General features: G+C 40.5%; 1 protein-coding gene across 2 annotated transcripts in view; it reads left to right on the forward strand.

The window, feature by feature from the left end:
- AHCYL2 (adenosylhomocysteinase like 2) overlaps window positions 1-12,292 on the forward strand; it is a 187,597-nt gene that overhangs the window by 154,375 nt on the left and 20,930 nt on the right. For both annotated transcript variants that reach the window (XM_052639254.1, XM_052639255.1), the window contains exons 5-7: window positions 2,989-3,091; window positions 8,065-8,159; window positions 10,821-10,927. In XM_052639254.1, coding sequence (XP_052495214.1) covers window positions 2,989-3,091; window positions 8,065-8,159; window positions 10,821-10,927 — 305 coding nt within the window. The remainder of the gene's footprint in view (window positions 1-2,988; window positions 3,092-8,064; window positions 8,160-10,820; window positions 10,928-12,292) is intronic.

Genomic DNA, 12,292 nt, shown 5'->3' on the forward strand with positions numbered 1-12,292 from the left:
ATGTCTCTGCTTTTTAATATGCTATCTAGGTTGGTCATAACTTTCCTTCCAAAGAGTGAGCGTCTTTTAATTTCATGGCTGCAATCACAATCTGCAGTGATTTTGGAGCCCCCTAAACTAAAGTCTGACACTGTTACCACTGTTTCCCCATCTATTTGCCATGAAGTGATGGGACCAGATGCCATGATCTTCGTTTTCTGAATGTTGAGCTTTAAGCCAACTTTTTCACTCTCCTCTTTCACTTTCATCAAGAGGCTCTTTAGTTCTTCTTCACTTTCTGCCATAAGGGTGGTGTCATCTGCATATCTGAGGTTATTGATATTTCTCCCAGCAATCTTGATTCCAGCTTGTGCTTCGTCCAGCCCAGCATTTCTCATGATGTAATGTACTCTGCATATAAGTTAAATAAGCAGGGTGACAATATACAGCCTTGACATCCTTTTTCCTATTTGGAACCAGTCTGTTGTCTCATGTCCAGTTCTAACTGGTGCTTCCTGACCTGCATATAGATTTCTCAAGAGGCAGGTCAGATGGTCTGGTATTCCCATCTCTTTCAGAATTCTCCACAGTTTATTGTGATCCACACAGTCAAAGGCTTTGGCATAGTCAATAAAGCAGAAATAAATGTTTTCTGGAACTCTCTTGCTTTTTCAGTGATCCAATGGATGTTGGCAGTTTGATCTCTAACTCTTCATATGTATCTTTTGCCCTGTTCTCTCCTCCTTCCAGAACTCCAGTTACATGTAAATTAGACCATTGATGGTATCTCATAGATCTTAGATAATCTCTTCTGATTTTTCTCCGACTCTTTTTTTCTTTCTCTATTTCAGTTTGGCGATTTCTATCGATCTATCTTCAAGCTCACTGATTCTATCCTTAGATATGCCCAGTCTGATGATAAGTCTAATGAAAGAATTCTTAAATCTGATACCTTAAAAAAAATTCTAACATTTCTATTTGACTTGTTTTTTATAGTTTCCATCTCTTTGCTGAAATTCTCTGTTCATGGATGTCCATCTGTTTTACTCGACTGCTTCAATATAAATATAATAATCATATTTAAAGTTCCTGTTTGATCAAACATTAGCTTATCTCAGTCTGGTTCTGTTGAATATTTTCTTTCCTGACTATGGGTTGGGTTTTTTTACTTTTTTGGTGTGTCTTGAACTTTTATATTGAATGATAGTATGTTAGTTTCCATTATTGTCATGATCTGGTCTGGATTTCAATTCTGTTCTGTACCGAAGGCTACAAATTCCTCCAAGCCAGAGGGCTCTCGGTATTTCTGCTCCACCCTCAGGCTGTCAACTACTTCTGCACATGCTTGCCACAGGGGGGCTCTCTCTTCAAGTGCATGTCCCCCCTGCAGCAGAAGGCTGCTGCTCCTTGTTTTCTGGAGCTAGGTTCATAGTGAGAGCAATTGGAATTCTTAAATTTTTCTGGTCCAATCTCAGTCTTAGGCTGGTCCCTGTGAAGATAGGACTTTTTCAGTGTTCCCGCCACTCCTGTCTATAACAGCCAAATTTTTCCTTGTATCTGTGGTAGACCTATAATCAAATACCACTGTCCTTCAAAGTCAGATTCCCTGGAGATTACCAGTCCCTTTGCCGAATCCCCACACTGGGAAGTCTGGTGTGGCACCTAAAACCTTTACAACAGTGTGAGAACTTCTTGGTATTATTGTTCTCCAGTTTGTGGGTCACCCACCTGGTGGTTATGGGATTTTATTATTATTTTTTTTTAGTATAAATTTATTTATTTTAATTGGAGGCTAATTACTTTACAGTATTGTATTGGTTTTGCCATACATCAACATGAATCCGCCATGGGTGTACACGTGTTCCCATCCTGAACCCCCCTCCCACCTCCCTCCCCATACCATCCCTCCGGGTCATGGGGTTTGATTTTAATGTGATTGTGCCCTTCCTACTGTCTCGTTGTGGCTTCTCCTTTGTCCTTGGACATGGGGTATCTTTTTTTGGTGGGTTCCAATGTTCTCCTGTGGTAGGTCTTGAGCAGAGATATTTTCCTGTTCTTCTGGAGAGGCAGTGGATTTTTACTTTGTATCAGCGTAGGGTCCTGGGCCCAAGAGGGTTTTTCAGCTACTCCCCAAGTAGCAGAGAGTTTTTGCTCCTACCCTCCCCCAGAAGCAGTGGGTCTTTGTTTTGTCCCTCATGGCAGGCATAATTCCTGCTCTTCTTGCTACAGTTTAGGACTTTTGCTTCCTCTGAGAGAAGACTGGGAGAGCCCAGATTTCATGCTTATTGTTGAGCACAGGCAATCAGCTCCCTGCCCTCAGTATCTTTTATGAGCTCTGGTTGGAAACTCCTAGAAAAGAGCTTTCACGTGAGTATGAAATCTCATTGTAGCTCAGGCCACCAGAAGTTCCAAACTGACATATTGATACTTTCCCACACTCAGTCTTTACTAATTCATTAAAATTTTAGTTAATTTTTTCTTACTCTGTTGTATGACAGCCACCTCTTCCTCCTGCACTCTGACAAGGATGAAACTGTGTTCCCTCTCTCCCTAAAGGGATTTGCCGCTCTCTGGAGTTCCTTGGTTGCATTATGACCTCGGCTCTTTGATAGGCTCAAGAAGAGTTACAGTTTTGTAGATCATACAGCTTTTTCTTGTTTTTAGAGTGGAAGCTTCTCTTTCGGCTTTCTACATCCTAAAGAGAAGCAGAATTATTAGTTGGTGGTTTTTAAAAAGATGTGTGGCTCTGAAATCCTTGATTTAATTGAATCTTATAGGGAGGACCAGTAGGTTAAATGAGTAAAAGCATACAGCTCAGTGGGAGCCTTCCTCATGCCTACCCTCAACCCCTGCCCCATTCTCAAAGTGCTGAAGTTTCTGCAAAGCACAAGTTGAAAATCATTGGTGTTAGTTATTCCTAATGTACTTTCTCATTGTCAGATATATAAACTTAATTCCTTGACCAGCTGTTTGGCCCATACTTGCTCATCTGCTTTCTCTTTAATACAGGTGCTTATGGAAACTCTGGGAGCTCTGGGAGCACAGTGCCGATGGGCTGCCTGCAACATCTATTCCACCCTCAACGAAGTGGCTGCTGCTCTAGCAGAAAGTGGTAAGACCTTTTGCACGTTCTATTTGTCTCTGGCTAAAGGTTCCAAAAACTTCCATTGTTTTGATGTAAATCTGTAAGGTAAGTTGACGTTTAAAGTTGTCTTGGAAGAAATTTTTTTTTTTTTTAAATGAAGTATAGTTGATTTACAATATTGTATTAATTTCAGGTATACAGTAAAGTGTGTGTACACACATACGCACACATATATATTCTTTTTTCAGTTCTTTTTCACTGTAGGTTATTATGAGACATTGAATGTATTTTCTTATGCTATATAGTAAATCCTTGTTGTTTATCTAATATATATATGGTAGTGTGTATCTGTTAATCCCATACTCCTAATTTGTCTGTCTTGCACCTTCCCCTTTGGTAGCCATAAGTTGTGTTCTATGTCTGTGAGTCTTTCCATTTTGTAAATAAGTTCATGTATACTGATTTTTAGATTCCACATATAAGTGATATCATTTAATATTTGACTTTCTCTGACTTAATTTACATAGTATGATAATCTCAGGGTCCATATCCATGTTGCTGCAAATGGCATTATTTCATTTTTTTTCAAGGCTCAGTAATATTCTATTTTATAGAATATATATATATATATATATATATATATATATACACACCACATCTTTATCCATTCCTCTGTTGATGAACACTTAGGCTGTTTCCATATTTCCTCAGAAGAAGCATAAGCTTTATGGGAGGAAGCAGCAGCCTAAAGCTCAGCCTAATCCCAAAGCCCAGACTCACCATATTTGGAAGGAACCACCAGCTTATGCAGCAGGCAGCTTAGAGGAGCAGTGGTACTTAGAAATTGTGGATAAAGGCAGTATCTCCTGTCCTACCTGCCAGGCAGTGGGGAGAAAGACCATAGAGGGCTTAAAGAAACACAGGGAAACTGCAAACAGGAAATGTTTACCTGTCAGCATTGTGGGGAACAGCTTCGTTCACTAGCAGGGATGAAGTATCATGTCATGGCAAACCATAATAGCTTCCCCGTTTAAAGGCTGGAGATGAAATAGATGAGCCAAGTGAGAGGGAACGTCTCTGAACAGTTCTCAAGAAACTGGGAAAGCTGAGATGCGTGCATGAGAGTTGCTCTAGTAGCTTCACCAGCATCATGGGATATCTGTACCATGTGAGAAAATGTGGCAAAGGGGCTGCTGAGCTGGAGAAGATGACCCTGCAATGTCACCACTGTGGAAAGCCGTATAGATTGAAGACTGGACTTGTATATCACTTGTATATAAGAGCATAGTCCTATGTTGTTCTTTCCAGAGTCAGGTCAGCCAGAGTGCTTGAAGGACATGAGCCTGGAGTCAAAGAGTGGAGGCCGAGTTCAGAGGCAGATAACTGTATACCACCTGCAGGAACTGGCTTCTGCTGAACTGGCCAAGGAATGGCCTAAGAGAAAGGTGCTTCAGGATCTGGTACCTGATGATCGGAAGTTAAAATATACTCGTCCTGGGCTACTGACCTTCAGCCAAGAAGTACTACACAAACAGAAGTCAGATATCAAAAAGTATCATCGCATTCAGTGTCCTAACCAGGGTTGTGAGGCTGTCTACAGTAGTGTATTGGTCTTAAAGCTCACCTGGGCTCTTGTACATTGGGAATGTTTGTGGCTGGAAAATACAAGTGTCTTCTCTGTCAGAAAGAATTTGTGTCAGAGAATGGTGTCAGGTATCACATCAACTCTGTCCACTCTGAGAATTGGTTTGTTGTCAACTCGACAATAACCGAAAGCTTTGAGAAGCTGGTGAAGATAAAACAGCGACAGCAAGAAGAAGAGAAGCGGAGGTGGTAGCCCAGGATCCAATGGTTTCTAAGGTGGCGGTAGCAGCCCGGCATTGAGCTTCCTGAGACAGAGCCGAGTCTTAGAGTAGGGAAGGATCAGAGGAGGAATCATGAGGTACGCTAGTGGTGACACCTGTAGAGATGTACATACTGTAGAGAACCAGAGCAGGAGCCGGTGCCAACACAGTTCCAGAAAGTCAAGTCCCCAGAGACGAGTCATAAATGAGGAAAGAAATAGGCGGTCAGTGTGAAAGCACTCCTGGGAGAGTGGGTGGAAGGCTCTTGTCACAGGGACCTGTGTGGAAAGGCCTGAGTCACGGGAGCCGAGTAAAGAGAAATTTACTATTTCAGCTGTTTGTGTAAGGCTGTGACACTCTCAGCTCCTTCCTCCTGTGTAAATTTCACTGTTTCTTCTACTGATTCTTGTGAACCCTCCACCACCCCCACCCCCATCTTCTTTTTGGTAGATTTTCCTGATATTCTCATTGGAGTCGCCCTATTTTCTCTCCTCTTGCCCAAAGAGCTCCCCCTTAAGGTCCACTGTAGGCCCTCTTGCCCTGTACAAGACTAAGAAACCTGTTCGATTATCCTTTCCATACTGGGGTATAGAATGTTCTTGGAAGTGCCATTGATTCCGTAGTTACTCCATCATCTATCTTATAAAATGATTCCAAACTAACTTTTTTTTTCCTCACTTCTCCAGTTGAGCTTTATTCCAGAATGGTTTTACAAAGCTGATTTTAAACCCAGTACGTCTCCACATGTGAACAGATCCATCCCTCAGCCCACAGACCAAAGAACCTAAGCAACTGCTCAGCTTTGAGTGTGGTGTCAGCTAGACTTTTAGTAGTGTTGGTCGCTCAGTCCTGTCCGACTCTTTGTGACCCCATGGACTGTAGTCTGCCAGGCTCCTCTGTCCATGGGCTTCTCCAGGCAAGAATACTGGAGTGGATTGCCATTCCCTTCTCCACGAACTAACTTTTCAAAACCATACCAATTGATGATTTTGTATTTGTGATATAACAAGCCTAGAACCTAGAACTGTTGTCACTCCTTTAATAAGGTTCCCCTGTCTGCCTGGGTGACAGAATTTATGGAGGCTGTTGTCTCATTATGGTTTTAGGATTTAAAGTGAGAAAATACTTAGAATAAAAAAGCTAGACCCGCTGGACACAAGTTTTCCTGGGAAATACTTTGTCCCAGGTGGCAGTAAGTAACCAGACACACAGGCATGATATGCAGCCTTAGAAATGAGTCTCATATAAAATGACTGGAAAGAAGAAAGCAGCACAAATCAATACCACCTCAGATCAACTTTCCTGCAGTTTATCTTGTTCCTGTGGTTTTGAGGATTGAGGAGTAATACCCTTTTGCCTCTGATATTTAACACAGAACCCTAATATTGCTGGTACTGCCATGAAGATTGGTAGCCAAGGTGTACATTCCTTCTCCCCTGGACTTGACCTGATCGTTAGTCTGCACTCTCAAGTTCTCGTATCTCCCTTTAGCCAAGGTCTGTCTCTCTGCATTTTCTGAGAATGTTGTCCTCTACCCTCTTTTTTAGACATTGTGTTTTGTCCTCTTTATAACCTGACACTTTGACACCAGGTGTAGATGTTTATTTGGAGTTGGAAAGAAGAGTCTTTTTTCTGAACCTCTCGCCTAGCCAATAGTATCTGTTAGGCTGTTTCTCCTTCAGGATGGCTTTTCCTTGGAGCATTGATTAGAGCAGCTCTGTTGTTGTATTTCTGAATTCTCTTCCCCTTTTCCATAAATATTGGTCTTCTATATTATTGCCAATTTTTGTGGCTTACACCACATTAAAAGTCAGAGACCCTTAACCCTGATGTGGACCAGTACTGCCTTTTCAAAATCTAAAAGGCTATTACCACTATTAACTGTTCTCTGTGCTCCTCCATATAGCCTTAAAACGTGGGCTTTTGTGAAGACCACTTTGAAACACAGGAGCATTGAAACCTGGTTGGGATACTGCCAGAACAGGTAGTTTTGAAAGAAAGGAAGGACATGGTCGATCCACTCGACATTGTCATTGGCAGTTGCTCCCTTAAAGCCCTTTCCATTCATAAGGATTGTCAGGGAGGAAAATGGAGAAGCTCTGTTAACTTCTGGTGAGTAAGATTTGGGAAATGTTTGGCAATGGCAAGAAAAATAAATGACTGTGTTAGAAAAAAAGAAATAGAGAAATTTGTACTTTGTACTTTGCCGGTTTCTTGCGCTCCCTCTCTGACAGCACAACACAGATCAGGGTACAAAAAATTTGCTTCAGATCCCTTGAGAAATTCTGGGAAAGTTCTATAGTGCATGTATATCTTTGCTTTTGCAAACACTGTCAACATTTTATTTGTTCTTTCATTTGCATTCACTCATTCGTAAAATTTTTATTAATGTATAAATTATGTATAGAAAGTACACATATATAAATATGTAGTTCAATTAATTGTACATATACATTCATTTCTTTTTATTTTCCCAACAAATGCTGATTGACTGACTCTAAGGGCAAATAAGAGAGTCTTTGCACTCAGAGCCTTATATTGTAGTTGAGGAGAAAAGACACATACTCAAACAATGATAGTACAAGGACATATAATGATAATGCCACAACAGATCATAAGCCCACATTCAGTGTACCAGCAAGGGGCTAATAAAAGATCAGATTCCATGAGAGATCACTTACAGCTGAGTTAATAAGTCTTCATTAGGAACATGCCACTTATTGGCCAGTGAAGTGTAGCAACATTTGAACAGAGGGAGAAGAGTGTAAGGGTTTTCCTGATGAAGGAGGTGGTATGACTAAGGTAGAGAAGCAAAGAAAGATCAAAATGTAATTGGGAAATGGTGGAAATTCCAGTCGGACTAGATGAAAAAGTACATATTTCTAGTTTCCTCTTTTTTGCCTTTAGTCATATTTTTAGCATCCCTCTTACTCTTGGGCCTTTTGTTTGTCCTCTTTGGTCTAACAAGAATAAAATGACCACCAAAGACGAAGGAATGGATAAAGGGGGCTGAAGACAATATTTAATCAGTCAGCCTAAGAAGAACAGCAAAACAAGTTTGGAACTGGGAAAAACTAGCATCTCATCTTCTTGCCAAAACTGAGGGTCAGCCCTTTTTTCAAGCTTCAATGGTTTCTCTTTGTTCTTTTTTCTCAGGATTTCCTGTGTTTGCCTGGAAAGGAGAGTCAGAAGATGACTTCTGGTGGTGCATTGACAGATGTGTGAATGTGGAGGGCTGGCAGCCAAACATGGTGTGTTAGGTTTCTGTTAGCACAGTTCACTGGGACCTGGGGGTACAGGGAGGGAGGATGTGGCCTGGGAGAGGGTTTCCCAACAGGAAGGAAGGAAGGAAGATGTTTCCTTTTTCATCTGATGTACTTGGGCTTCCAGCAGAACTAGATGCTTATGCTTAGGACATCCCAAGAATATTAAACCTCTTTATAGCCTCAAAGTGCTTATAATTGTCAGTGCTGATCTTAGAAGTGCTCATATTCATCAGCAGTGTTAAAATACTGCTCCGGGTTCACACATGACTAGTTAAAAAGTAAGATGAATGAGTTACTATCTCCTAACACTGCTTACCAGCACCTCCCCCAACACACACCGCTCCTGTGGTACATAGCTTTCTCTCTAGAATCACATGCCAAATTTATAGTAAACCTGAAGGGATTCAAAGTTCAAATTTCTTCTGTATTCATTTCTCACCTTAGGAAGTTGGGGCTTTTAATTTTTGCTTAGTTTTTATTTTTGTTTCACTTTTTTTTAAAGTGTATGGCAAAACCAATACAGTATTGTAAAGTAAAATAAAGTAAAAATAAAAATTTTTTAAAAAGTGCTTGAAGGCTGATAACATATTAGATTCATAAAGGGAAGCACAGAGCTGCACAAGTACAATACACTCCTACTTTGCAAACCTTTCTGGATAGGAGTGAGAGGAGAAATTAAGGAAATCAACTAAAAACAAGAATCCTTGAAGCGCTAGTCCTACTATTACTTGCTGCTAAAGACTGCAGAGCAGGCTTTACCTGGGAGACAGAGGGAGAAGCAGCCTGTCTTTCTAGATTCTGTGATGCAGGTCACAATGCACCAAGGGTTGATTTGAGGAAAGCTGGGTTAAAACCTTTGTATCCTCAAAGGGAGGGAGGAGTTGGCTGCACAATGAGTCAGCTCATTCCAGCAGAGTTTAACAGTGGCAGAACGGAGTGTGACTGACAGAGGTTCTACTGGGAATAAAATATTAATTGTATAGTCACGAACATAGGGAGGACAGGGCATTGTACATAGCAAGCATTTACAGACTGTAGATCAGCATAATCTGCTGGAAAGGTTGACGAAGTGAGTAAGACAAGGATAAGAACTGTGACCCCAGAAAACAGTACTCATAATCTTTTTTGGATCCTGTAAAGATCTAGTACTTTTACTTGCTCGCTAACCTCAGGAAGATTCCTGGGTGACAAGAATTTTCTGCAGTAGAATGACAGGCTAATAATTATAGGCTTTATTCAATAAATAAATATTAGGGATAGCAACCACCTGCCTGTATTCAAAATCTTTGTTAAAAGGAAAAAGTGGATGAGAATAGTTATTCTAAGATACAGTCTTTCCTGTATAGCATATTTTGTATGCTAGGGATCAGAGGCTGCAAGGAAAAACGCCATGAGGGATTTCATATGTGTAAAAAGGGAGAGAGAAATGCAGAGGACCCTTTCTGTTCCTTAGGGACTCTGTTCTGAGGGTTTCTACCACAAGAAAAATAGAGCACTGACTTACAGTATGGAGCAAGTGTAAGAGTGAGTCCAGCCTTGGATCTCTACTCTCAAATAAGGTTTGGTGGAATCAGAGAAATTAGATCAACAGCAGGAGCAGAATTTGGAATTCCCTGGTGGTCCAGTGGTTAGGACTCCATGTTCTCACTGCCAAGGGCCTGAGTTCAGTCCCTGATCAGGGAACTAGGATTCCACAAGCTAAGTGGTGCTGCCCAAAACAAAAAAACAAGGGCAGAAGCAAAAAAGAGGTCAGGTATTAGACACAAGGTTGGAGATTGTGTGTAGGCAGGGATCCAGGATGGTGCTTTTGACACTTGTAGTGGAGTTAACTGATGGCACTGCAAAATGGGCATGTGCCAGCAGAGGGCAGCTCAGTCCTGTGGGTCTTTCTGGGACAGTGTATGTGACAATTTGGAAAGTCTTGCCAAGCATTTCTGACAGCTAGGTAAAGGGGTGAAATGCCACAGCCTACTGCCTAATCATATTCTAAGCTAATCTTTCTTTAGCTTATTTATAATTCAGAAACTTTCCTCCGCTGATGAAAGCTCCAGTGGGCACAGCTTTGTGTTTGTCTTTAATCCCAACCTGAAATAGTGATGAGCTGTTCAGAGGCATGCTTGCACACCTACATGCTGCAGAGTTCCCTAGTTATTTTTAATTTGGTTTATAGAGAGTGTGAGGTTGTGCTAGGCAAAACCCTACTGTGCTGCCTGAGCATTTTGGGTAGGAGAATGCCTGTACTTTGGGACAAGTAAAGGATTAACAAATACAGTTTTATAAGCCATTGTTCTGGGAGAGAGACTAATTATCTGGTTTTACTAAGCTTTCACTGATTATATTCAAAGTCCTGAATTTAACTAATATAAATATGCTATTAGGTTTAAGCTTTCTGACTATCTATAGTACAGTCAGGAGCTAGTGGTCTAGATAATCACTTAAGCTATTAGTCCATACGAAAATCCTCATTGCATTGCTGTAAGTTTGATCCTAGTAGGTATGTCATTTGGGAAGTTCACTTGGCTGTGAGAATTACAGTTGACCTTTCATCTCACTGTCATTTTCTTCTGTATAATGACCACTGTAAATTACTTTGTTTAACCATTTACAAACTTTTAAATATGACATTATTGATGCTTATTATTCTAGATCTTGGATGATGGAGGGGATCTTACTCACTGGATTTATAAGAAGTATCCCAACATGTTTAAGAAAATCAAGGGCATCGTGGAGGAGAGTGTTACTGGAGTCCACAGGTAAGATTTGACGTAGGCATGCTGGCTTTATGCAGCCTGGACATATGTTCATGTAATCACATACTTACAGAATTGTTGTTGCTGTTTATTTGCCAAGTCATGTTCAACTCTTTGCAAGTCCATGGACGGTAGTCCACCAGGCTTCTCTGTCCATGGTGTTTTCCCAGGAAGAACGGTGAAGTGGGTTGCCATTTCCTTCTCTAGGGGATCTTCCCGACACAGGGATCAAACCCAAGTCTCCTGCATTGGCAGGTGGGTTCTTTACCACTGAGCCACCAGGGAAGCCCACTTATAGACTACATTATGTTAAAAATTAAAATGATGCTCTGAAATGATGAGATCCGAATCTGCATACTTGTGTTTTAAATTAACAACACAAATAACAAACTTAAAATAATGAGGAGTGGATAGGGGAACAGTGTGGGCCTCATGTTTTCTAGCATTGTAATACAATGACTGCTTGTCTTTTTGGGACAAATTCAATTATTGAACTTCTGCACTGAACCAATAACTGCTCTAAAAACCATGCTAGGGATCTCGCAGTGGGGGAAAAAAATCCTGGTCCCTCAGAGAGCTTACATTCATACACAGAGAGCAAGTATTTAGGGTTCTGTTTCTCAAATGAGTCTTAATTCCCTGAGTACAATTGTAACCATTTCTGTTTCCTGTTATTTACCCAGAAAGAGCTAAAGTAAGAAAGTTTTAGGGAAATAAATTCTGAATAAGCCACTATCACTGCTTTTTTATATTGTGATCTTTTTGAATGTATAAAACTATGAATTGTCCCAAGTTTTCAAACTTTTAGTAAGGGGTGAGTTTTGAATAAAACATCTGTGTCTAATTTTTAGTTGACTGAATTAAAAAAAATAAATAACGCTTATATATAGATATATGGACTTCCCAGGTGGTGCTAGTGGTAAAGAACCCACCCACCAATGCAGGAGATGTAAGAGGCATGGATTTGATCCCTGGGTCAGGAAGATCCTCTGGAGAAGGGAATGGCAATCCACTCCAGTATTCTTGCCTGGAGAATCCCATGGACAGAAGAGCCTGGTGGGCTACAGTCCATAGGGTTGCACAGAGTCAGACATGACTGAAGCAACTTAGTATGCATGTAGATATACATATTTATAGGTATGTATACTGAAATTATAAAATTAAGACTATTTGAAAGTTAAAATTGTTGCTTTAGAGTAGTGGGATTAAAACAGTACTTAAAATTTTCTCTTATAGTTAAAAAGAGAAATAAAATTAATAAGCAATTTAAAGTTTTACATTTTAATCCTTAAAATTTAGAGATGGGTCAAAGATTTTCCCCATGTGCCTTTTGATTAAGATCTTTCTTTCTAAGCTGTATATAGACTC

The sequence above is a fragment of the Budorcas taxicolor genome, chromosome 4, assembly GCF_023091745.1.
Source record: "Budorcas taxicolor isolate Tak-1 chromosome 4, Takin1.1, whole genome shotgun sequence".
NCBI lineage: Eukaryota > Metazoa > Chordata > Mammalia > Artiodactyla > Bovidae > Budorcas > Budorcas taxicolor.